General features: G+C 49.9%; 2 protein-coding genes across 4 annotated transcripts; one reads left to right on the top strand and one right to left on the bottom strand.

The window, feature by feature from the left end:
• The first annotated feature begins 234 nt into the window (after nt 1-234).
• On the top strand, nt 235-3481 carry Perm1 (PPARGC1 and ESRR induced regulator, muscle 1). The gene is made up of 3 exons (XM_055615318.1): nt 235-2340; nt 2925-3050; nt 3282-3481. The coding sequence occupies exons 1-3, from the start codon at nt 240-242 to the stop codon at nt 3392-3394; spliced, it is 2340 nt and encodes a 779-aa protein (XP_055471293.1). The 5' UTR covers nt 235-239; the 3' UTR covers nt 3395-3481.
• Nucleotides 3482-4165: 684 nt separating this feature from the next.
• Plekhn1 (pleckstrin homology domain containing N1) lies at nt 4166-12737 on the bottom strand. Of its 3 annotated transcripts, XM_055615321.1 has the most exons (16): nt 11847-12737; nt 11655-11754; nt 8919-9065; nt 8738-8818; nt 8587-8659; nt 8328-8455; nt 8140-8253; nt 7954-8034; nt 7823-7873; nt 7206-7281; nt 6921-7069; nt 6285-6431; nt 6015-6155; nt 5626-5856; nt 5345-5393; nt 4166-5264 (listed from the first exon to the last, which is right to left on the bottom strand). In XM_055615321.1, exons 1-16 carry the CDS (start codon nt 11927-11929, stop codon nt 5161-5163), a joined length of 1755 nt encoding a protein of 584 aa, XP_055471296.1. In that variant the 5' UTR covers nt 11930-12737; the 3' UTR covers nt 4166-5160. The 3 variants fall into 3 exon arrangements, with proteins under 3 accessions (XP_055471296.1, XP_055471297.1, XP_055471298.1); XM_055615322.1 differs by lacking the exon at nt 7823-7873; XM_055615323.1 differs by lacking the exon at nt 7823-7873 and having other exon boundaries at nt 5626-5853.
• Between the last annotated feature and the right edge of the window lie 20 nt (nt 12738-12757).

Below are 12757 nucleotides of genomic sequence, written 5' to 3'. Positions count from 1 at the left end.
AGAAACTGAAGTAGACTTCTAACTCAGAAGAATGAAGTAGAAGAATCTGGAAGAAACAAGAAGCAGAGTTTGTCTTGTGGTTCCTTCAGATGGAAATGGACTGCCAGGGAGAGGGCAGGTGCTACAAGGTCAGGCAGGGTGCTGGTAGTGTGTGCTACTTAGTGCATGGAGCCTGGATTTGTGAAGACGCTGCCTGGCCCAAAGTCTTGCTGTCACTCCAGCACCTCTGCTGATGTGCAATGGACAACTTCCAGTACAGTGTCCAGCTCAGTGATCGAGAGTGGGCCGAGTTCTCAGCCACTGCTGATGAGTGTGGCCTCTTGCAGGCTGGCCTGGCCTCTGGTGACGAGCTCTTGTCCAGTGACATTGACCAAGGGGACAGCAGTGGAAGCAGCCCTCCCAGGCCCCCACCCCTCTTCACTGGGCAGCTGGCTCCCCAAGGGAGGGAACAACAGGGCTGTGAGTTGGAGGACGTGGCTGCTCAGCAGCTGATCAGCAGGTCTCAGTGTGAGCCTGTCCTGGCTCTGGAGGCCAGTCATCAGGCACCTAGCACGTCCACACAGTCAGAAGCTCTACTGTTTCCCAGCTCAGATAGTGTCTGTTCTGGCCAGGCCTTGTCCTTCCCTGGGTCATCAACTTTCAGAGACAAGATGCAAAGGCTTTTGCAGGGCCCTGCCCCTGGCTCTCCTGGTAAGCCCCCTCATGGTACTGAGTCCTCTGACCACAGTGCCATTCCTCAGAGTCCCCCTGATAGCCTAGAAGCTCCATTGCGAAATCCTGGTCGTAAGAAGAGGCGCGCTGTGGGTGCCAAGGGGACCAAGTGCTCTGGATCTCTGGGCTCTGCTACTGTCCACATGAGCTCCCCACAGCTTACAGAGACAAGGCCCAAGGAGGTTCTTATGTCTGAGACACTAAGGGCAAAAACCCAGCAGGATAAGCCACAGTCAGACTCTACAGTTACTCCTGAACATGGCTCTAGTATCCCTGAACAGATGGCCAGACAAGAATCAGGCTTGGATCCTTCCACACCTGTTCTAAAAACTGACCAAGATACAGACCAGATCAGAAAGACACCCAGAGCTGTGCTACACATGGTATCAAAACCTGTCCAGGAAGCTCATCCAGGTATCTCCAATGCCACACCAAATGTGTCTAAACCTGTCTCCAAGCCTCAATCTGACATAGCTTTGTCTACATATGCCTCCGTGCCTAACACAACTTTGTCCACACTTGCCTTCAAATGTCAACCCAATTCAAATCAGTCTACACCTGCCTCTGAGCCTGACATGGCTTTGTCTACATCTGCCTCTGTGTCTCATCTGGACAAGGCTGAGTTTGCATCTGCTTGCATACCTGGACTGCATGTGGACCGATCTGCAGCAGGCTCAGAGATCAAGCCAGAAGTTTATCCCTCTATGCCTGCCTCAGGAGTTGTACTTTGTACAGATCTGCCTCATTCTGTTTCAAAGATTGAGTCTGAAGAGAGTGTGTCTATACCTATTATGCCTTCTTTATCCTCTATTTCCCAGGCTGAAGCTGCCATGGTGGATACAGATGTAACTGTGCTTCCAGGGGGATACTTTGAGAAGCCAGTAGGGCAGCCCTTACAAGGGGCCTCAGGATACTCCTCAAGTGAGCCCTGCCCAGGTCCTGTCCAAGTCCCCAAGAAGAAGAAAGTACGATTTTCCATGGCTGTACCCAGTCATGAAGAATCAGGGTCAGGCAAGCCTATAGGCCCACCCTTCCTAACCCCAGAGTGGCCTCCAGCTGCCAGGACAGCAGCAGGGAGCCGTGGAGGATCTGCTGCTTGGGATGCTGTGGCGGTCGGGCCCCGACTTCCCCAACCTCGGATTCTCAAGCACCTGCCTCCCCCTATATCCTCTGTCTCAGCAGAGCCTGAGCCTGGAAGCTGCTTTGCAGTGACTCTCCCTGAGGCCTATGAGTTCTTCTTTTGTGATACCATTGAGGAGGAAGACGAAGATATAGAGGATGAGAAGGCAGCCATCCAAGACCTGGATGAAGTCCAATGGCCTGACACATGCGAGTTTTTTTTTCCGGACAGTAGAGCCCAAAGGTCAAATTGTCAGAGGGGATACACCCCAGTCCCATCCCCAAGAGCGGAGTCTGTGGCACCTGTTCCCCCTGGAGATGTGGTGCCTATCTCCATCCCTGAGGTCTATGAACACTTCTTTACTGAGGAAGGATTTGGGAACAAACTGCCACCAGCCACTCATATTCAACTGCAGACCTCAGAGCTTTCCAGGGAAGTAGGATCTGAGGCATCCTCCAAGCTTGTTCCAGTTACAGCAGAACATCTTAGCTTGACAGTCAGGGAGGCAGGTAAGTGTTGATCAGGTCCCATTCAGGTCCTGGGAACATATTGTCCAAGGAGCTAGGGCAAGAGGATATGGGAGAGGGGTGGGGAATGACCCTAATCATCTGCCTGTATATGTGCTTGTGTGTGTGCTCTTGTAAGCTCTGACATCTACATGAGGAAAGGGTAAGCTCCTAAGCTACCCCAGGACACCACTGAGATAGGGCAGCTCAGGCCAGATACTTCAGAGTTTCTGGCTTTGTCACTAACCACTGTCCTAAGTTCAGTCCTAGGTACCATCAGACATTTTCCTTTAGCTTCTAGGAGGCAGATACTAGGAGCTCATTCCCACTCAGGCCATGCTGCTTGAGGCAAGGTGGGAAAAATATCTCCTTTTCCCTCTGGAAACCATTCCACAGACCAGACAACAGAAGACCCAAAAGGGAAATCACCCAAATTGTTTTGATTCAAGTATGACACATGCTATCCATTGTCTTAAGGAAGAGAAGTCATGGGGAAGATCTGACTCAAAAGATTTGCCTAGGACAGATGGTTTTCTATGGCAGGCATGTCTCAGAAAGGAGCATTTAATGTACTTTTCTTTCCCTAGGGGAACTACAGAGTCCTCTTCCTTCATTTACATTCAGCCAGAATGACATGTGCCTGGTGTTTGTTGCCTTTGCCACTTGGGCTGTGAGAACCTCAGACCTACATGCTCCAGATGCTTGGAAAACAGGTTTGGAGGTCCTGGGATAGAGGTGCTATTCCTAGAAGACCTAGGGGTTATAGTTTTTTACCTCTTCTGCTGTGCCAGCAGGGATGAAAGGTACATGGAAGGTTCAGGCTCTCTTTGACCATGCTTTTGTCATTGTTAACCTACCTCTAACATACTTTGAAGGCTGGGTTATGTAGGCAGAAGGCAGTGAAAAAGCCAGAGATAGCACTAAAGATTCTGCTTCTCTTTCAGTCTTGCTGGCCAACATTGGCACCATCTCTGCTATCCGTTACTTCCGCCGTCAGGTTGGGAGAGGGCATAACGGCAGACCAAGACCCAACTCCAACTCCAACCCCAGCTGCTAGAAGCCAGGCTGGCCTGGTAAAGCATGGAGCATGTGGATGATTCTAGGACAAAGACAAGATGTTGCTCTTCTCTCTACCCTTTGATACCTGTCTTCTAAGGCATCTAGGAAGGAGCCAGTGTCCTTGGTGCTGACTTACTTGGACTCAACCTAAAGGTCCAGCCAGTAGCTAAGGTCAACGCCATTTTCCATAACTGAGTGGGTAGAGATTCAGGATTGTTAATGAGTGGGCACTGAGCAAGGAGCTGGGCAATAGGACATCAGATTTGCAAATAAAAACCACAGGGCACCTAGCTAAATTTGAATTTACATGAAAATTCTTGAGATATACTTGTATGAAGAAATTATTTGTTGTTATCTGAAATCCAAATTAATTGGGTCCTCTGCTTTTTGTCCATTCATAAATTAAAAATTGAGCAGCAAAAGAGGACTCTACAATAAGTGTCAAACCAACAACGTCCCTCTGGGTATGTCTAGGCCAAGATGAGGATACTGAGTGCTTTCAAAGCTAGAGAGAGGCAGTCCAAGAACTCTGCCCTATTGAAAGGCAGGCTTGGCTGGCAAGGTCCTCCAAGGCCCTGATCCCCAAGGCACCACAGCCAAAGCTTGCCTAGGCCTGGCCTAAGTCTATAGGTTCTAGGGTAGTGGTTCTCAACCTTCCTAATGTTGCAACTCTCTAATACAGTTTTTTATGTTGTGGTGACCCCCAACCATAAAATTACTTTTTCTTTTTCTTTTCTTTTTGCTCCCTTCCTTCCTTCCTTCCTTCCTTCCTTCCTTCCTTCCTTCCTTCCTTCCTTTTCTTTCTTTTTCCTTTTTTTTTCATTGAGACTTCATAACTGTAATTTTGCTACTGACTGTTATGAATCGTAACAGAAATATTTTTGGACCTAAAGATTTGCCAAGGGGATCACAACCCACAGGTTGAGAACCACTGTTCTAGGGTATACCTTTGGGATGGCCTTGGAGGCCCCTGTGTGGTGGAATCTGTGGGGCAAGGTTGGATTTTCTCCACGATCCCTACATAGAATTTGGTAGCGTCCTATGGAAGGACTGTCTCTGGATACTACAGGGAACTTGAATGAAGTCAAGGCTGAGATAAATTGTAGAAAGGGAAGGTAGATGATGGGACTGAGGTGGCACAGTGATAGCCAGTGTAGGGGGAGTTGCACCCAAGATAGCACATGAAGGTCCTTAGGATAGTAAGGTACCCTGTCTGTTCAGAGGGGAACACAGGGACACAGTACCAATAAAATCACTTTCTCGTTTATGGTGTTTATGGTGTTTATGGTGTTTCTGACCAGCTTTACCCTATGCACCCAACAGTAATGCGTCTTTCTATATAGCTTTGTTTCTTGTAATAGCTCTCACCCTACTGACCTCTGACTCTTATGTCCTCTGACTTCACATGCTGAGTTTGACAACCTGATTTTTTCAGCACTCTGTACTTCACACTCATGCTTTCTCCATTTCTAAGTAGAGAGCTGCTCTAGCATGCTCATCCTTTCTTCCCCAGAGGTACAGCCCCTTGGGTTATCCAGGATCACACTGACATCCCTCCCTGGTTTGTTCCCAGGAGAAGTTGTTCTAGCTGCTAAGGCAGAGGAGCTTGAGCCTGCTGAGAGGTGCTTCTTTCTCTCCTTAGAGACACCCATAACCTGCTGGGTTTAAGACCTGGCGTGCTTAGTGTAGGTCAAAGGACTGCATACTCTTATCCAGGTTGTTGCTGGCTGGTTGTATTACTGAGAAGCAGTCCACCTAGGGCCATCAGATCCACTGGATGAAACCCCCCTCTACTGCAGGCTTCCTGATATGTGGCCACTTCTGGTGGGAGGGAGAGGAAGTCTTGTTCCAGATAGGAGCCTCTTCATCTAGTAGGGATGTCAGAGAAAAGTTATCAGTCTTTAGGAAGTTGGACCCTTTCCCTGAAGGAGAGAAGACCCTCATTCACCTGGAGGCGGCGACAGGGAATTGGGTGCATCTTCTCTGGCAGCAGTGACCTGGAAGCCCCAAAACACAAATCTTAAAGCAAGCACAGATCAGCTCACCTGATCTGCCAGGCCCGTGCTACATTCTCCTTACTTTCCAGCTTCCCGTCCTGATACACTGTCTCTGCCCTTGGTTTCTCTCTGCCCCATATTCTCCTGCTTTTCTCTTTGGAGTCCTAGAATCCAGCTACCTAACATCCCCTGATTCAAAGGCCTCCACACCAGAGTAGAGGATGTGACTTACAAGCTGAGGGCAATCCGAGGGCTGTGGTCCCCTGCTCTTGATGGAACCCCGGTGTCTCTGGGAAGATCTAGACTGCAGGGCACCTTTCTTGGAGAGCATGTGGGAGCTCAGAGGCCCAGGGGAGCTGGAGATTCCAGAGCTGGAGTCAGAGATAGGCACAGACACGGAGACTGAGGGGAACGGGCTTGATAGCTCAGGTCCAGGTGATGTCTGCATCGCACAGAGGAACTGCTAGGAAAATGTGAGTTACCTGAAGCCCTGGTCTGTGACCACTGTAAAGTCTAGGTATTCCTTGCCCAGAAACACCCTCCTTTCATAGTCTCCAGGCTTCTGACATCTTCTGATCTCACTGTAGCATGTCCAGTCCTGCCACCTAGTAGGGCACTTACCTCATCTAGGCCTTGGATGTCTGTGATCTTGTGGTGAGATGTAGCTGGTGGTGTGTAGGGATCAGCATAGAGTGGGGAATGTGGAATGTCCAAAGAGTGATCCTGAGCCTCTGGGCCACAATCCAGGTCTAGCATACTCATCTTCAAGAAAAAGGGGATAAATGGGTTCCTCAGGACATGAGGTCTGTGGGTTCTAGGACCACCTAGGCAAGCAAGGAAGTAGAACCAGGAGGGAAAATGGCCTGGGGTTAGGGTATTTGGTGGGCTTACCTTGGTCAGGTCGAGGTGCAGGGGCAGTGGGACAGCTGAGCCAGATACTTCCCTTCGAGTTTTGCCCCTGGGAGACTGGCTACTGGCACTGCGCCTCAGCTCTATTTTCTTTCGGCCAGTGCTGACACAGTTAGAGTTGGTCTGGTTCTGTGGAAAACAAGAACCACTCAGAAAGATCTCCAGGGCTTCTTTCCCACAGACTTTCTTTGAGGCTGTATGGAAGTTCCTTCAGTTCATGTGCCCTCTATAACTAACTATGATCCAGTAACTAGCACTAAGGGACAGTGAGACCTAGGCTCCGCAGAAGACAGAATCCCATGTTTTCTTATCCTCTTCCCATCCCATGCCATTCCTTTAGGCAGTTACAGGTACAGGCTGGACAGGGAAGCCTATAGTGATTGGCACTGAGGACTCAGGGAGGGATTGGCTGGTGGGAAACACTGGGCACTCTTAATTTCTAGCTGGTTTGTCCATTGTAATAGTGAACCTCTACCTTTACCCACAAGCTAAGCAGCAGAAGTAAGGTGAATAGCTGGATTTGTCTCCTTATCTATTCCTGCTTGGACCTACTCTACTGCTCTCTAGTTTGTACCACTGCCCACAACCTGAGTTATAGGAACCTCACTGATTCCTTACCTGTGTGGGTCTATGTAATCCTGGGAAACTCTCTGGGCCAGGCAGCGGGTGGGGCCCCTCCTTGTGAGAGACACTCCGGAGGCACAACAGCCATTGACTATAATCCTCATAACTGGCACATATCACGCGGATGGTGTTGATGAGGTGGCCTAGGCACAAAGATATGTAAGCTAAATTCTAACAGGATAGGTACATTCCTTATCCCACAGAGCAAAAGGGCATCCACAAAATTCATACCCCTCCCAGCCCAGTCAAGCAGTGGGTGTTTTCTAGGCAGGACCCTACCTTCGATAAGAAAGGAACGGATCTCCTTTTCCTTCTCTTCTAGGTTGATGTGGATGGCACTTAGTGGAAGCTCCCCCTGTAGAGTGAGGACAAGGTATTTATCTAAGTCATCTCAGCCTCCTTCTGGCACTATCCTTCCATCCTGCCCTCCAGAACTGGGCTGGAAACCCAGACCACCTAGCACTGAGGATGACACTCTGAGAAAGGTTAGGTGGCTTTGTTTGTTCTGAGACATCCCCACTCTACCTCCTGTTGGATCTTCACCAGATGATGCCAGTTGAAACAGATGCTTATAGGGACCAGCCCCTGTCAGGAAAGCCCCCTTGGTGTGTTTTTCAGTGATTATGAGTACACACCATGTCATGCTTTAGTCCTAGACACACAGACACACACAGACACAGACACAGACACAGACACACACACACACACACACACACACACACACACACACACACACACATGATGCATTGTAGGTTCTCAGAGACAAGGGGGAACATGCACCAGGGATTCCAAGAAGTAGACTGTCCCATTCCACCCATTCCAGGGTTACGGGTATCCCTCTAGGAGATTTAGAGGTGGAGACTCCTCCTCTGTGCCAGAACAGAGACTCGACTGACCAGAGCAGTGGGACCAGATGGGTGGAGTCCTGTGCTCTGTCCCAACAGGCCCTGAAATACAGGTTTCTGAGTCTCCACCCCCACCTCACAAAGGCCACCTTCCTGGACAGGTATATGTGGAGAGGGCCAACCTTAAAGCTAAGCCTTTCTGGCTCCTCAGAGAAGATGGCCAGGGATGCTGGGTATAGTACCAGAAGCCGGTCCCACTGCTCCTGTAAGGGATCAAAGGATAAAGTCGAGTTGGGCATCTAGGGTCCAGCCTTACTTGGTTCCTGTATACTTTCCTATTATTGCACCTCGGGTCTTTCCCTACCCACCTGGGAAGGCAGATGCTGCAGCTTGACCCTTGAGGCACAGATTGCACTGCCCATGGATTCACACCCAGATGCTCTCCATAGCCGGGTGCAGGGGAGTTCATCACCCAGAGGACCCTGGGGCGAAGGAAGGAGCAAGTCAGGCCAGAGAGTCTGGATGGGGGAAGGGCTTACAGGCCCCTGCTACTGACCTGTGGGGGTGCTGAGTGGCAGCGTCGCAGACCCCCCAAGAGAGCCATTTGCTTCTCCAGGTGGTAGAGCCAGTGGCTGAGCTCAGCCTCACTGTGGCAGAGAACAAGGAGCGGGGCAGGCAGTGGGCCTAGAGACAGAAGAGTCAAGTGGGCTAGGGGCTAATCTTAGAGCTCATAGAAGCCCACAAGAAAGTCTACTCTTCAAGGGATCCAAGTAAACCATCAAGGCCTAGTCCAGAAGGCCTCACTTTCCACACACCTGTAATCCTGAAGGCATGCTCTCTGGACCCATCAATCAGGCAGATGCTCAGTTCCGTCAGTGGTAGCAGCCCCTGCCACAGGATAGTATAGGAGAGGCTGCAAGGATTCCTAGGGAACAGAGCCACTCCCTCCCTGTCTATAACACTCACCTGGAATGTAAGTCCTTCAGAACCATGAGCCTGGAAGTACAGGTGGGAGGGAAACAGCTCTAGATAGCAGTCACTGATGTCCTAGGGAAGAGCAGGTCCACTAGTCTCAGAGGCTGAAGGATAGTGCCAGGATGGCATGATGTTGGTTCCCAAGCATTTCTCAACCTGGTGTTGCTCCTACCTGGCTGTGCTGGAACCGCAGCTGAACCTTGGAATAGTGCACAACCTTGCCTAGGTTCCTCACAGGTGTCCTCCGCCACCCTTTTTTGAATACACTCAGGAATGGCTGTTCCAGGTTTTCTGGATGATTTTCCAGGCCCGGGATGTCCTGGGGGATCAGGGCTCAAGAGAGGGACCAGATGGGGCCAAATCCCCAGGCAATATACATACAGCTGCTGCATATAGTTGTGTCCATGCATGGCCACAGAATATATTCATCAAGTACACATACATGCATACCCCCTCCACACACCTAAGCCTTTTCACATGAAAAGCGGCCCATGTACACACACATACATACACACACACACACACACACACACACACACACACACACACATTCTCCCTAAAGTTATCTGCTCTGTGGTACAGACTGAAGTTGGTACATAGTGGGTTTAATCCCTATCTTCATTACCTCCTACATTATACATCTTGACTTCGGTCATTCAACACTCCAAGATTTGTCAAAGAGTTCCAAGTATATTATGAAGATGAAATAATGCTCAAAGCCTTCTCAAGTTTTCAGTGGCAGCTGGCAATGTTTTGTTTTTTTTTTTTAAAACAAAAAAAACAGGGTCCTGTCTTATAATATTTGCTAATTTCCTTGGTGTAAATATTCCCAACATTGCCCAAGTTATCAGTATGATGTCTATGAACTTGAAACTGGAGAGATACTAGTCAGCTTTTGTGAGTCTATGCTGGTGGCCTCAGCTCACTATATATACATTACTTATCTTACAGTAGAAGGTAAAGCATTGGCAATGGCCTGAGGACTGAACTTGGGGCCCAGTCTTTTCTTTCCTTTTTCCATTACATAAGGCACAAATGTGTCTCACCTTTGAGTGTACAATTCTCTGCTGAGACTACTCAGCCCTAACTCTCCATTTTACCCCTTTCTAGGCTTTGTTCAGGTTTTATCTTCTTTCTGAATGTCCTAAAATTCCAGGTTTTGCTTTTCACTTAGTATTGATTTAGTCTGGCTTATTCTATCTTCTCTTATTTGTCTCAACTGTCTTTGACATAGAAGAGGAAGACGGTGATAACAGGAATCTTGCTCTAATTTGCTCACTGCTGACTCCACATAGCCTAGGATGTGACCTGGGATGTTCTGAGAGGCAGGGAGAGAGGTAGGCTCAACATCTACATAACTCTTAGCTAGTCCTGGAAGAGTCCTCTGTATCATATTAGAGATCAGGTAGGAATGGATAATGATAGCCTGAAGTAAGCTGTGAGCCACATGCTTAGAACAGTGTCTATGTTGCCTTTGGGAGCTACACAGGACCACCTGCATGGGCTGCTATGCACTGGTCACATTGAACTACCTGTAGTGCAGGCCTAGGAATGTTAACAGACAAAAACAACTCCCATCCCCACTGGCTTTGGGTGAGGCCTCCTGTACCTACACCTAGTGTTGAAACTGATGCTGGGTGGCACTGAAAAATAGACTATGAATAGGAAGGGCTATGAAGCTAGTCCTGGTGTTCACGGCAGCCTTAGAGCTCTGTGCCCCGAGGACTCAGCTTGGAGCTGCGGCAGGGCCAGTTCTAGCTCAGGTGCAGAATCTACCTAGAGTTTATAGCTTATATACAGTACTCAGGAGGACTGGTTCCATGCCTGGCTTGGATCCCTCCCCCAAACCCACTTCCTGAGGGTTTTGCCTTTTCTAGTTATTGTGCTCTGGTTAGAGTCAACCACCCTGGAACTTGGGAGTTTCCCCCTCAGAATTATGTCCTGGGCCTGACTAGAGGGAGTCAGGGTCTGAGATGTGCCCATAGGGAGAGATGCTACTCTAGGCCTCATTTTCCTCTCTACTTTTTTGAGGCAGCAAGGTTTTTGGAGGTGGCACCTGCCTGCAGAGAGTCCTGGGACCTCAGAGACCAGGATAAGTTGTGGTACAATCTTCCTAGCTTCCTGGGAGCCTGAGAAAGGTATACTTTGGGAGTTTACATCAGCTGCAGCACTGAAGAATACAGGATAGGAGCCTTTGCCTCAACCCTGGTAGAAGCTGCACATACAGCAGAGCCTGGCCCACTGGGTATGGTTCTCCAAGAACAGCACAGTAGGTGTTCGGGTCAGACCTGCAGCCTAGGCTCCTCCCAAGTATTGTCAGAGAGTTGGGAAAAGATGTCTTTCTCCTCAGCTAGCCCTTAGACCCACAAAATGGTTAACCCTCTGATCTCATGACAGGAGGTCTAAAGGTACTCTAGAACTGGCTCCTTGCTGTATGAGATGGGTGCCTGTCTAGATGGCAACATGGTAGCTGTGGGTCACACGTAACCAGAAACAGCTGGGGGTGGGTAACACTTGGTGAAGCCTGCAGTATGCTGTTTACCAGAAAACTCCCCACAGTTCCTGGGCAAGACCCACGTTGGGGCAGTGGAGGTTTAGGGTGGCCACTGTACCCTTGGATGTGCAATAGACTGGGCAGGTTCTGCCGGCTCACCACTGACTCAATGCTGGTCTTGGTTTCACTCTCAGCCTAGACTTTTGGATGAGCTCCCCAGGGAGGGGCAGTGTCAACTTCCTCATCTTGTTTTGAGGAAACAAGCTGGCCAGGGGTGACCCTGAGTTTTTGGAAGATTACACATTATCACTCACACTGTGGTGCACATACAATCATTCAGGGGAAGCACAAAGTTGTACTCAGACTCCAGGCCCAGTGCCATACCATTCCAGCCAGACACGCCCCTCCGCTCACCGTCCCGGGTATGTAGTGGAAGATCTTGTTAGCCGCGGTGTCCCCATCAGGCCTAGCCTCGGTGCCAAACAGGCCAGCCAGCTTCCTGGCGCTGTCCTCTCTGGGAACAAGGGAAACCGTAGGCTCAAAGCCTGGCTCAGGCAGCAGGTCCAGGGAGATCCTGTTCCCTTGTAGTCAGGCCACACCCCTCACCTGTTTCCCTTGAGCGAGGGCTTTCTGGAAAAGGAGGCCCGTAGCCTCCTGGGGGTCTGAGGGACGCAGTGGCTGTTCCCCATGGATGGCAGCTGCTAGCTTGGGCTGGGTAGGTCGACTGGTCTGGGTACTTGGTTCTGTCTGCCAAAAGCTCCCGCCAGTGGGCGTGGCTATAGGACGCCCTGCCCCTACCTTGGGGCTGGAGGAGGCTCCTTTCTGAGAAAACCTTCCAGTGAGGGCCCAGGCTTTCTAAGCCTAGGAAGGCAGCCTTGAGGTAGGTAGACATTTCCTGATTGGGCCGGGGGCCCTCACCAGTCTGTATAGGCCTGGCCAGGAGGGCTTGGTCTGCATATAGCCCTGTCGACCTGTGTTCAGGCTTGAGGAGCCTCAATGTTGGAGTTCTAATGACAAAGGGATCCTTCCACCCAGTTGCCCCTCCCCTGCCAGGGCTCACACATCCTGTTTCCACAAGAATCCCAGCTGCCTGAGTCACTGGTGACTGTAGGGGGCGTGTGCTTACTCTAGTTACTCAAGAAGTGCAACACCATATAAAGGGAGGTCAGAACCCTCCAGCTTCTCTCCTTCCTTGGACAACCCTCACCCAGACCAAAGCCAGGGTTCCAAAGGCTTAAATAAATGCAAGAAAGAGAACACATGCCTCCCAGGTTCCTAAGACAGTAAAGATAAAGTAGGAGCCTCTTTCTCATGCACTCCATAGCCCCAGAGCATAGGAGCTTCAGGACTAGGATGACAGCCAGTCTCTCCCGGTCAACCAATATAAACCAATCTTGGCTCCATTTGGACATTAAAGTGCCATTTTGCAGCCTTAGACATTAATGTAGCACCTGAGTCTGGCTGCACACTTGACCGTAGACCTTCACCTTGTTGTCCAGACAGAAGCCAAAGATGTG

Source organism: Psammomys obesus, unplaced genomic scaffold, assembly GCF_907164565.1.
Source record: "Psammomys obesus unplaced genomic scaffold, mPsaObe1.curated_primary_1811, whole genome shotgun sequence".
NCBI lineage: Eukaryota > Metazoa > Chordata > Mammalia > Rodentia > Muridae > Psammomys > Psammomys obesus.
This window is presented reverse-complemented; position numbering and strand designations above follow the sequence as displayed.